The sequence below is a fragment of the Sceloporus occidentalis genome, unplaced genomic scaffold (assembly GCF_023333645.1).
Source record: "Sceloporus occidentalis isolate IW3139 unplaced genomic scaffold, rSceOcc1.0.p SCAF_11, whole genome shotgun sequence".
Taxonomy (NCBI): Eukaryota; Metazoa; Chordata; class Lepidosauria; order Squamata; family Phrynosomatidae; genus Sceloporus; species Sceloporus occidentalis.
In genome coordinates this window covers 3242971-3255605 of record NW_028316991.1, presented here as the reverse complement: position 1 = coordinate 3255605, position 12635 = coordinate 3242971, and the positions used below count along the sequence as shown (strand labels likewise).

The 12635-nt window shown below is 36.2% G+C and overlaps 1 protein-coding gene across 1 annotated transcript; it reads right to left on the bottom strand.

Moving 5' to 3' along the window:
- Window positions 1–6870: 6870 nt before the first annotated feature.
- On the bottom strand, window positions 6871–7767 carry LOC149305440 (class E basic helix-loop-helix protein 22-like). The gene has a single exon (XM_089477466.1). The coding sequence runs from the start codon at window positions 7765–7767 to the stop codon at window positions 6871–6873; it is 897 nt and encodes a 298-aa protein (XP_089333592.1).
- Window positions 7768–12635: the final 4868 nt, after the last annotated feature.

The following is a 12635-nucleotide window of genomic DNA, read 5'->3' as shown; positions in this document are numbered from 1 at the left end:
ACATACACACACACTCCCACCCTAACGCCCTTACGTTCTCACTTACTCAGTCAATCCCTTCTCCTCTCTCTCTCTCTCTCTCTCTCTCTCTCTCTCTTTTATCCTCTTACCTTTTAGAAACCCTACATTTACTGCAGGGTGGCCTCATGTAGGCTGGCCCTTTTGGAAAAATTTAGGAACAACCCAGGGGACAATTGCATCGCGCCCCTGTTTGTGTCAGAAAAGCTATATATATATATATGTATATATATATATGTGTATATATGTATGTATATATATATATATATGGTATATATGCCAAAACATCTATTGCACGGCAGTAAATGTGCATGAAACTAGTGGGTATTTTTCTCTTTATGTAGGTTACATCATAAGGTTCCACACTTAAAACTGGGCTAAACTGTGCTTTTCTCAAGAGCATATAAAAGATAAAATGATTAATACAGAAAAATGACCCATTTTATAGCCAGTGTTTCTTATAAATTATCACCATTCCCTGCTCTGTGTGATACTTCTATTAATATACTCAGTGTTCCCCCAAATCACCTTGTTGCAGAACCAATATTCAAGTTACTACAACTGAAAAATATATAATGAAAAGCAAAAAGATAGATGACACCACCATGATATTCCTTAACTATTATCACTATAATAATACAATAAGTATATTGTCTCTTAGGCACACACATATACATGCATTTAATATATAACTGGAGAGGCATATAATATATAGGTATATATGTTGTTAAGATGTCCACACCTACATACATTTCCATTTCACCCTTAGATGATTTAGGATTTATTAGAATTTAATTTAAAGTGTCACATTTTACATTAACATTTTACAGGTTTATAGATACAGATATTGAGTTAACTCTTTGAATGCCAGGGCAAGACCAACCCAACTCTTATGGCACACCAAACATTTACAGTTAAATCAGTATAGAAATGTTTAATTTATCATATCACCTATGTTATAGAAGTTTGATCTTGATCGCTAGTCTGCACATTACTAGTTACTAGTGTGAGTTAGTACACTGTGGTGTTTAATTATGTTGAATGAATTCATGTGAATGATCAAATGTTAATTCTAATATATGGATTATCTGGATTTTCTATGATATTTGTTAGAATTGTGGCTTCATGTGCCAAATCAAGCTCAGTAAATATATAATATTGAAAAGTTATTATACATGATTTTAAAATAATAAAATAATGTAATGTTACTCTGGATTAGCGATTTAAATAAAATCGGAACATGTTCTACAGTAATGAATCCAAGTGACGACAGCAATTATGTTCATTATAACAAAACATGCAGATCAACCTTTTTTTCTTTTGTGTCAAGGGTCAAATCTCTGATGTATGTTTCTATACATCAGAGTATGTTTCTAAAGGTGAAACTCTGCTTTAGAATGACCTCTTCTCTTTCTCTGCTGCATAGTTTTGGGTGTTTTCACTGATAATTGGGCTGTAGAATATTATCTAAGGTACAACCCATTGTTTAATAGATAAACCCCTTTGTGGGTATATTTCACCCTACACATGGCGATGTTACTGTATATTTCCATTAACCTACTCCATGATAAGGTGCATAAATGAATGTTAAAAATAAGCAGTAACATTCCTGACACAGGTCATAAATTTCTCTCATACTTTATTAACGGTCTTGGGACTAAGGACACAAAGACAAGGGTAACTAGCTTTCATGGGAGAGTATTAACTCGTTAATGGTCAGGGAGTAAAAAGAGCCAGCAATTCACTACAGTAAAATTATGTTATGTACATACATAGAATCAAGGATTTAAACTTGTTTGGGAAATAGGCAAAGTGTCTGAAGTAGATCATATTTAAAGTGCCCATACATTCGAATTGATGCCAATAAAAATAAGACATTTTGCTAGAATGAGAAAGAACATGAATTGTTGGGGGAAAAACTAGAGTTTTGGAAAGAGTGATCGTCACAGTAAGTGGAGAACAAATATTTGTATTAAGAGAGAGTGGGTGATTTTTGCATAGTCATTGATATTTCACTATTTAATATTATAAATGACCTATTTGGGGGTGAAAACTCTATGGCCTTTCTGTATCAATTGAAATATCAGGAACATTTCCAGTAGTGCGACGAACATCTCTCTGAGTTACCTCTGTGGCACTCATAAGGTTAAAGACTGAAAGAAGGACTCTTGAGACTAATTGATGAGCCACTCTAAGAAGAAAACCCCAAGTATCTGTAAATTACATTAAATGACAATTTAGGAGTGGGGGAGGGGGTAGAGGGCTGCTGTTTTGGAAGCTAAAAAGTTAATTACCATCACCTTTATTAGACACCAGTCTACAGTAGTATATCTATTTTGACTGCTGGTTCTTCCATACAAAAAAATAAAGTGTTAAAAAAGATTGTACATTAAAAAAGAGATATATTATTACAATACAGTAATATATCCACTGCAGTATGACATACCTAATTTTGCTGCAGTGTGTATTCTCAAATGACATTGTGATTGACCAAGTTATGTGGGTTATTGTATTTCTGATCTCCTGGAACATATTTACCTTTGACAAAACGCTTAGTCTCTATTGATCGGAATGGATTTTCTGCCATGTGCCTACAAATCATTGATGTTAAAGGAAGTACGAATCTCCCTAACGACTCTATGTATTGTGTAACACATTCTGTTTCCCAGCAATCCACAACATAGTCACAATTATAAAAATCAAAATTCGTTGCATTCGCCAGCCTATGATGCATTTCACACTGCTGCCAACGTTTCAGTCTACTTGTAACATCCCGTTAAATATATAAATTCAATATTAGCATAGGCAACTTCAGGTTAACCATAACTACCGTGTACTAAAATTCAGATTATGAAAGCAAATACATATATCTTATATTATATAATGAAACCAAAGCACCGTTTAATCTTTGTTTAAACATTTTCTGTACTTATGCAGACATGATCACACCATTGCATTTAGGTCATATAGTACTCAAAGTGGTAATTCGAGGGTTAACTACTAAACAGTCCAATACTTTAATGAATTCAAATATTCTTCTCAACCATGGCTACTAACATTCTTTCCAGATCAGAAAATTATTTTTCAAATTCTGCAAAGTATAAAATTCCCCTTTTCTAGGGATAATTAGCTACTGTAGCATATAATACGCAAATGAGCCCAGAGCACACCATTAACAGTTAAACCGAGGATTCAATTTAACACAAGATTATATCTTTGGGAAGCAATTTTATTAGGAGAGTCAATGTCACTCATGCTGGGGCAATCACATGCAAGATTTGGAGAGCAGAAAGGACGAGGGGGCACAGTCAGAGGTACATTGGAAAGCGTTTGTTGCAATAGTCATAAATTAAATTGTGGAACAAGAAAAGAATGGAGAAATAATAGAGAAAGAAAAAGTGATTTTATGGATAACGCCATGAAGAAACAAAGTATTGAAAGAACACACAAAAGTGAAGGCAGACCAGGGGCACCCAACCAAATGGGGGACAATACGTAATTTGAAAAGATCTGTTAGCACCCCTTTCCCTGATGCACCCTGAACATAAATGATTTTAACACATCCTCTTTTTAAATTGGTGTATTAGGTACATGATGCAGGATCTTTCTACAATACATACAGAATTGTATTATCAAATGTCCTAAGTAAATTCGTAAAAAATATTAAAACATAATCCCTAGTATCTTATACTAACAGTATCCAAATAGTAACACTCTCTCTCTCTGTATCTGTCTCTCTCTCTCTCTCTCTCTGTGTGCATATATATATATATATATATATATATATATATATATATATATATATATATATATATATATATATATATATATGTACACATGCTATAGAAACTTTTTCACTAATCTGAACACAACTGCTATAACAGATAAAAACCATTTAGCTTCGTTTTATCAAATCATGTCATCATTTTTCAGCAGGAACTAACATTGGGCATCTCCAAAAAATTTGAGAAACTATTTATAGAATTTTAGCAAAAATGACTTCCGTGCATGACTATGATGGAGGAAAAAAAATAGAAACTTAACTGGAACTTTTTTTTTTTTTGTTGTTGAAATCATAAGGGAAACGTGAAACCTTCCCTATATATTAACAAGATAACTTTCTACTGTCTGTCTCTATAAATCATTCTAGAGTCCAGTTGTATCCTGAATAGAACTTTCCAGAGTTCTGACCTTCCTTTTCTACACAATGCTTGCGACAAAAAGTTAATAGCCAGGTCTGACAACAATGGAGATTCTTGATTTGGGAAAGGACAGTTCTGTAATGACGAATATTAAGCAGCAAATTTTTCCTAGGATGTTAATTTGGAAGGAAAAAAATGCAGCTGGTTGTTAATTCCTAATCAGAGTGATGGACAGCAGAGACAGAACAATACAAACTAATAGCTGTGTTACTGATCATTTTACCCCTTGATTAAAGACACCCAATTACAACGCAGAACAGTGTCATAATTATGTTCCTTAATCACATCCAGGAGGTTTAATTGCCTTAACGATGTGTTTCATTAAATGAATTTAGGTATTATAGTCGACAGTTTTCATACACAGTTGTTTTCAAATTAACATAATATTAGACATCGTCATGGAAATTGTTTTAATAATCATAATTAGAGGCACCCAGGCTTTGTGTGATAATGCTGAGAGACGGCTCTATATTGGCCTGGGGGCTGCTCACCCCATCCTGGCTGCACAGGCATTCTCAGCCCAGGTTCCTTACACTCAGTACACAGTTCTGACAGCACCAGAAAACTTCTAGATCCATATATATGTAAAACAACTTCTATAATAGGATCCGATTTAACAAAAATAAATGCCTACAAATAATTACTGCATATATATATATATATATATATATATATAGATGGATATATAGATATATATATATACATTAAAAATTATATATATATATATAATGTAATAAATGTAATATGGATTTTCTCTGTAATATTTATAAAATATATACATTAAAATTCTGTATATTAAGAAACAATATATAGCCCTTGAATATCTGTATAATTTATATTTTCTCGCTCTGCTGCCCATCACTCTCATTATATATAGTAACTTAAATCGAAACACTTCTAGATTCTGTTACATAAGTATGAATGAAACTCTAAGAATTATAGTTTCACTTCCAGCTACACCCACTTCTTACAAAAATTAACTTACTAATAATTTGGTCTGGATACAGCTCATTTATAGAAGTGATTACAAGAAAAAACAAAAATTAACTATTTCTAGTAAGAATGATAAACATAAACCAGTATCGAATAAACTGGTCAGTACTCAGTAGAAGTAATGATTGTGTATATCAGCATAGAATAACCCAATACGGGCTTGAATAGTACAAAATATGCTTGGAAAATACTTTAATATTTCCTAACAGAGGTGGTTATATATAGATTTAGAAATGTGACTGACCTATTTCATGAGAAGATCTTCTTACACAACCATGACCTGTCCATCACCTATCTAACTTGACACTGCAGGCTAGGCATTCATACACCAAGCCATGGCTGTATTTAATCTATTTGAACTTTTTTCTTTAGATTTAATCTTTACAACCGTAATTATTGCTTCATTTTATTATAAAATACTATTCGTGGAGCACCCACGATGTTACATTATCTTAAAAAATATTGCATTAACAAAGATGACTTTCATATTGCTTTATATCTAAGACAATTATCTTGATTTTGAACAGATTTTCTCCAAAAATTAAAACATATAATTTTGAATGTTTCTTTCCAAAAGGGGCAAAATATTTTGGCTTCTAAAGTCACAGTTGTGTACATGTATTCATTAATAATACACAATAATTCTCCTGTAATTTGTTTTGGATTGGAGCGATTTATTAAAGCTCATTTTAAATACAGTGATGGAGCAACCTCAATTCAAAATGACCTTTCACATGAGCCATGAAGCTCTAAAACATTAACAATCCCATATAAGATTTTTTTCTGCTAAGCATTTAAAACACTTGGCACAAAGTATATCAATGAAATCAGCAGAAAAATCTTAAAAGAATAATAAAAATGCATCTTACACCCTTTCATCTATAACACAAGATAAATAGTCTTGAAATGGAACAATTATTGGAGAATAATACATATATTACCAATTATTCGCACACAACATTCAGTATGGAAAATTATAAGGAACACATATATTATTTTGTAAAAAAGGAAAAAAAAATCTGAAGTTCTGTTTTTTCCCCCAAAGTCATTTGCACTCTCATCAAAACTTTGAGCACCGTCATACAAAGTTCAGACACAATAAAAAATACAAATGATTTATATTCTGGCAATGTATTGTCTTTTTTTAAATTAAATAAGTCTATATTTCAAGTTTTTTCCTGGCTCAGAACCGTTACCATTTTCAAGTGCTATAATCTGATTTATGAGAAAATCAGTCCATTTTAAATTATTATGATTTCCTAATATTCTTAGCGCTCACTTAAGGAAGAGCAGCGTTTTGTAACATAAATAATTAAATCAAATCCTGTACGATGGAGTCATTTGTCTCAATTTACAAGGATTTGGGATCCAAATGTTTGGGGGCTTGTTGGTGGCATGTCAAAAAAAATGTGCAACATAAAAGACAGCCAAAAAAAAATAATAACCAACAAAAAAGAAAAAGTGGGGAAATTCATCAATGGAACCCAGGGACAGCTGAAGAGAGAGATGGTTCTGGGACCACCTCGTGTACCTGTCCCCTTGGAGTGGTCGCCTAGTCTTACTGTGTTAAGTCCAAGACAGCAGGTAAAGTGTACCAGGTTTGGAGAATTTCGAAGTCTCACTAATTCCTCTTCTTAGAAGGGTTTTTTTGTTGTGGTTAAGGCTTCTCCGTACACTGCTTGCACAGGCTGGAGGACACGCTGTTGAAAATGGCACATTTGTCCGGACAAGCGCTAGCCGTCGGTAGCCCGGTGCTGAACGGGTAGCCTGCGGTGGCCGCCGCCTGCTCGTAGGCTCCTAATGCCGGGTGCAAGGCAACAGCAGCCGCTGCGGCAGCAGCAGCAGAGTTTGGTATAGAGGCAGCTGAGATGGCCTGACCCTGGTTCAGATAAGCCACCAGCCGCCTCATCTCCTCCAGCGCCTGGGCTTGCATGAGGATGTAGTTTTTGGCCAGCAGGAGAGTAGCGATCTTGGACAGTTTTCTGACCGAAGGGCTGTGTGCGTAGGGGATGACAGCCCGGAGCTCGTCTAGGGCATCATTGAGATCGTGCATGCGCCTCCTCTCCCGGGCGTTGATGTTCAACCTCAGGGCTCTCTGCTCCTTGGACTTCTTGGTTGCCCCTGGACCACAGGGCGCGTCTGACTTCATGCCCGCCTGGGAGGCCCTATGGTCCCCCGTCCTCAGTACGAGATCACACCGTCCATCGCTGTCATCATCGGGGCTTTGGTCCTCTCCCCCGCTGCTCTCTGCTACCGACACCCTGCCGGTGCTCTCTCCGTACTTGGCACACATGCTGGCGGCAGCCAGAGCCAGCGAGTCATTCGTTCCCCCTACGACTCCACCACCTGCGCCTAGTGCCCCAGAGGGGGTTTGGTGATGCCGCAGCAGGTCTGAGTGGTCCGGACCTTCATAGAGGTGCAACGGGGATCTCTCTCCTTGATGGGACAAGTCCAGACCCTGAGGGGATCGGAAGGCAGATTCCATCCTCTTTGCGGAGACGCTCAGGCTCTTGTGGAACAAGTCCTCTTCTGCCAGGTTCAGCGCCCTCTCCATGCCCCGCACTCTTCAAAACCTCCGCTCGTCACTGCGCTCCAAAGTCCTCTTTTATGACAATAATCACAATGAAACAATTCACAGCTAACTAATTCTCGCTCTTCATGGGCTGCTGCTGTCCTTCTTCACTCGAACTTGTTTGTTTTGTTGAAATGATCTGTCCCCCTAGTCCTGGGCGTCTCAGCTCCAGCCTGGTGTAATATGTTCAGGCATTCTGAGATGAAACAAGCTCTTGCACCGTTTATCTTGCTTGGATTCACCTTCAAGAGATTTCCGGAGCCATCAAGCAGCGGCAGTCACAGACGGGGGAGTCTTTTACATCATTATCTCTGAGTAGGTTATTATGAGGAAGACTCGCCTGTTGGGACAGAGCTTTCTACCCAATCAGGTTAACGTTTTAATTAATAGGATTAAAACGGTAACAAACAATCCCAGGCGTTATCTGGCCCAGACTCTGAACACTTTCATTTCCCTGCTCTGAAGACAGACAGTAGCAAGAGCTTTATAAAAGGCGCCTGCTCCATTATTCTCCGTGCCATCTGTATACACATCCTAACGCATATGTTTGCAAGACGTTGTGTCCTGTTAGAAACCCAACAACTGCCTTTAGCTTGACATGTGTGGCGACTTTCACTCATCAATGAACACAGTCAAAGCCCTACTTAAGATCTGGGGGTGTTCTTTGCCTCCTTCAGCAAACAGTAGAAATGCAATGCAGTTTTTTTTCTCCCCGGGCTGCCAGCAAAATAAATGTGTTTTATCAGTGTATGTGTCAGGGGTTATATATATATATACAGGAGGTCCAGCGTATATCTCTGTGTGAAATGCTCTGGAGTCTAGCAGACAATTTACTTATTCCTCCTATTTATGATGAACTGGGCTGACTGCTTTTAAGATGCTCAGCGTTATTTGGAAGCAATGAAGTTTGCAATTCATGAAAGCTTAGAACTTTTAAGACTAACTCATGTGGCCCACTGCCATTTATTATACACACAACATCTACAACATCTAATGGCCGGGGACACGTTTCCTAAATTTACGTTACTACACAACTTTATTTGTTGGACCTGATGTTAAATAACTAATGAAAGTAGAGAATTTTATACATTGGACCAGATGGAAATAAGTCACAGAACTAGAGAATTTAATGTATTGGCCCTAATGGTAAATAACTAATGGAGGTAGAGAATTGTATACATTGGACCTGATGGAAATAAGTCGCAGAACTAGAGGATTTAATGTATTGGACCTGAATGGTAGATAAATCATGGAATTAGAGAATTTCACCTATTGGACCTGAAGTTAACCAATGTATCTGAAGGCTAACTTGTGATTTAAGAGACATTTCAACATACAACAAACATGTTTCCAGGACATGGGTTCTAGAAAACTGAAATGAATCCAAACCATAATCTCAGTCATATAATTAACCCTTTAAATCTAGAATCGAAGGTTTAAAGTGCATGTTCTACCTATGTATAGCAGCATCCACATATGATGTACCAATTCATACAATTCACCAAAAATAATTATCTCTCAGCACAGACTGATGAAGCACCTCCTGTTTAAGTCCAATCTTCACACAATGTCCTTAGCAGCAGTTTCTTGTATCTGTGACATCTGTAAAAACAATATTTCCCAACACATCAGTAAATCATTATTATGTGGAAGAATCACTGAAGGCAATACTATTTTTTTTTTGTTTCTCTGGTTTCATTAAAAAGCTTTTAATTGTGTCTTTCAGAGTTGGCCCCAGGTGTTGGACTCCTTTCATTACATTTGCTCTAATGTGATGAAATTCTAATTCTCTCCTTACCATATGGTTAAATTTCCCAACTGAGAATTAGTTGAAAAAGGAGAAATAATCTATTAATCTATGTAATAGATTCACAAATGAGGTTTGCCACAGAACCTGTTTTTTTTTTGAATGGTGACAGAAAAACAGTTGGGTGCCTTTCATATGGCACATCGCCCTGTAGTAGTAACAACAGAGGCACTTTACCTGAGTACTGCAATATATGTAACTCTTTAGATGCCAGGAGAAATGATTATCCTACAGCAAGGCTTTTAGAAATAGAATAACACATTAGACATGGATTTGCAGAAATGGCAAGAATGCGACAATTCTTATGAAATCTGGCAGATATACTGAGAAGAATGAAATGGCAAGTCTTTATACAGAGCGTAAGGAAATTATCTATTTGCCTAAAATGTTCAGTATTATTAGTACAGTTACTACAATTAATGTTATAATATTTGCTATTACTTCCACCATAATCAATCTGGCAGCATTTAGATACACGAAGTGAATACTGTAAAACCTGCACATTTTAACCCGTTGAATCTGGTGTTTTTGATGATGTGGTTACCATTCTGACACATATCAACTAAATTACTTACTAAATTACCATTTCAGGGTTAGTGTTTTCTAATTAGCAAACACCAGTTATTACTGATGAGATGCTAATCAATGAGCTTTACAAAGACGTTATTATGTGCATAGCCTATTAGCACAGTGTCCAAAAAGTAATTATGTGACTTTTTATATGGCAATCATTTGTATTGTGTAAAATAGAAGTATATATACAGTGATCTAAGCATATGCTGGCTCTGCTGGTTCAGTGAGGTTGGTTGCTGTTCTTATGCCATGCTGACATGAAACTCAGTTAATCTTTTGGTTCTGATGGGTACTATGGAGTGTTTCATTCATCCAGCAATTACCTGCTGCCTGTTCACTTCTGTGAGGAGATGAATGTGTCATTAGGCAATGCAAAATTAGAAACATTTCATCCCTTTCATTTTAAGGGAGAATAAAAAACGAGGGTTTAGTTGTGTGAATGATGTACTGCTGCTATTGAGATGTGCCCAGTTCTGTAATAGACAGTTGTCTGATAAGCAACTTGGAATGACTATAGACAATTTTTACAGGTAGACAATACATGAGCACTACTGTCCATTACAATAGCAGGCCCTACCTGTCATTCATCACGATTCCGATGCTTTTACTTCATTTTATGAATAGCTGTTTTATCTGAAATCTATAAAGGCTGAGAACTGGACCATGCTAATTATATGCCCTAAATGCTAACGGTGTAAAAACCCAAAACAGTTAATTTTTTTAGAAACATATAATAGAGGGACAGAGAAACACAAAACTATGTGTATGGGGGAAAGAAACTAGTACATGGGCTTTAGAATTTGATGCTTTTCTGGCTTCACTTTATAGAGGAAACTCTTGGCATGCGAAGGGTTAATGGTTTGCAAACCCAGGATGAAAAAAGGGAGCATACAAAGGGTCAAATGTAAAGTCTAGTTGGTGATTTAGACTGTGCAGTTTTCACCAGTAACTTTTTTTTGGATAGCATGCAGACAGAAGAATTTATTGATGCGTTTAAATGCTAGGCTTATAAAAATACCCGAGGATTGGTCTTTGGGGTTTTATGCACTCGTAAACGTTTCCTGATTACTTCTGGGAAGTTGTCAGACATTTAACACTGCATTTATCTTACAGCGCAATGAAAACACATCTGTCTATTGTCTCGTTACCTGGTTTAATTGTAACCCCCCCTAACCCTCCCCCAGCCCCTGCTCCAGCATGCAGTTATCTTAACTCCAGTATGGCAGCAATGTCACTCTTTCACTTGTTAAGCGCTTTCAATTTGTAAATCTAATTGCTGTGAACATAAGTGATTTTAGAGAAAATCTGTTTCATTTTCCATGTCTGCAATCTACAGCTTTGTTCCATAAAACATCTGCCTTTTAAGGACTCAAATATTAGTAAATATTGTGTTTTCATTTTTAATTGCTGCTGTGCGTGCTGAACTCGTTTACAGCTGGAAGAACCTGCAGTGCATCTCATAGCAATCTGTTGGGGGCTTTCTTTGCTAACGAGAGTGATAAAATTAGCAGACAGCCCTTTCTAACTGCAGAATATACGCCAAGAAACCTTTAATGATCTCAACAAGAGTTCGGAATTTAGCAGATAAATACTCATTTTGTTACATGTAGATAACACATAATACAATAGTGAGAATTTTCCAAATCACCTCTAAACAAAATACTATTTTATTGCTAGTTTTATTTCCCAAGAAGACACAGAATAAATCACTTCGACTAAGTTTGCATATAACAGAATTCCTTAAGGGTTCTCCATCACCTTTACCCACCATAACTTTTGTGATTGGTATTAAACATACAAACGCAGCGCTTGAGTTTGAAAGTTTTAACCCTTTATGTGCCAGCAGGCATTAGACAACATAACTAACCTACAATGGCCGCTCGGCTCTGCTCCTGAAATTGTTAGCGCATATATATATTGAAAAAAATGTCATGCTACATATTATTTTTAAGAATACTGATGTCACCTTTTAATGCCCTCAGGGTAAAACTAAAAGCCACTGAGATATAATTACTCTTTCCAAAGGAAAGTGCTGATATGAAAAGTATCCAAATCACGGTTATATTTTCCCAACTCCTGATAACTTTTTTGCCAAATCTCAAAGTATTATATTTACACATTATTATATAAAAAGCTGGAAAGTTTAATTGACAGAGAAGACAACCCATAACAAAAAAGATTGAAGAGGCAGCTCTCCTTTAAGTGTTGGGAATTGTATAGACTTTTAAGGCAATAACAGAATGAAATGCATTTCAATAGCTTTTTTGGCAGTCCTGTTGTTTCAGGTAAGAATAGGGAATTCATGTTTTATTGATTAATTTACACCTTAAACTGACAGTGTCAAGCTGAATATTATCTTTTGTATGTAGAATACTAATATTTAGTTCGTGATAGTTCGTGATTGTTAATACTGATTAAGTACTTAGATATAATAACTAGTAGATTGGTAGATTGGTGTACAGAATAACTC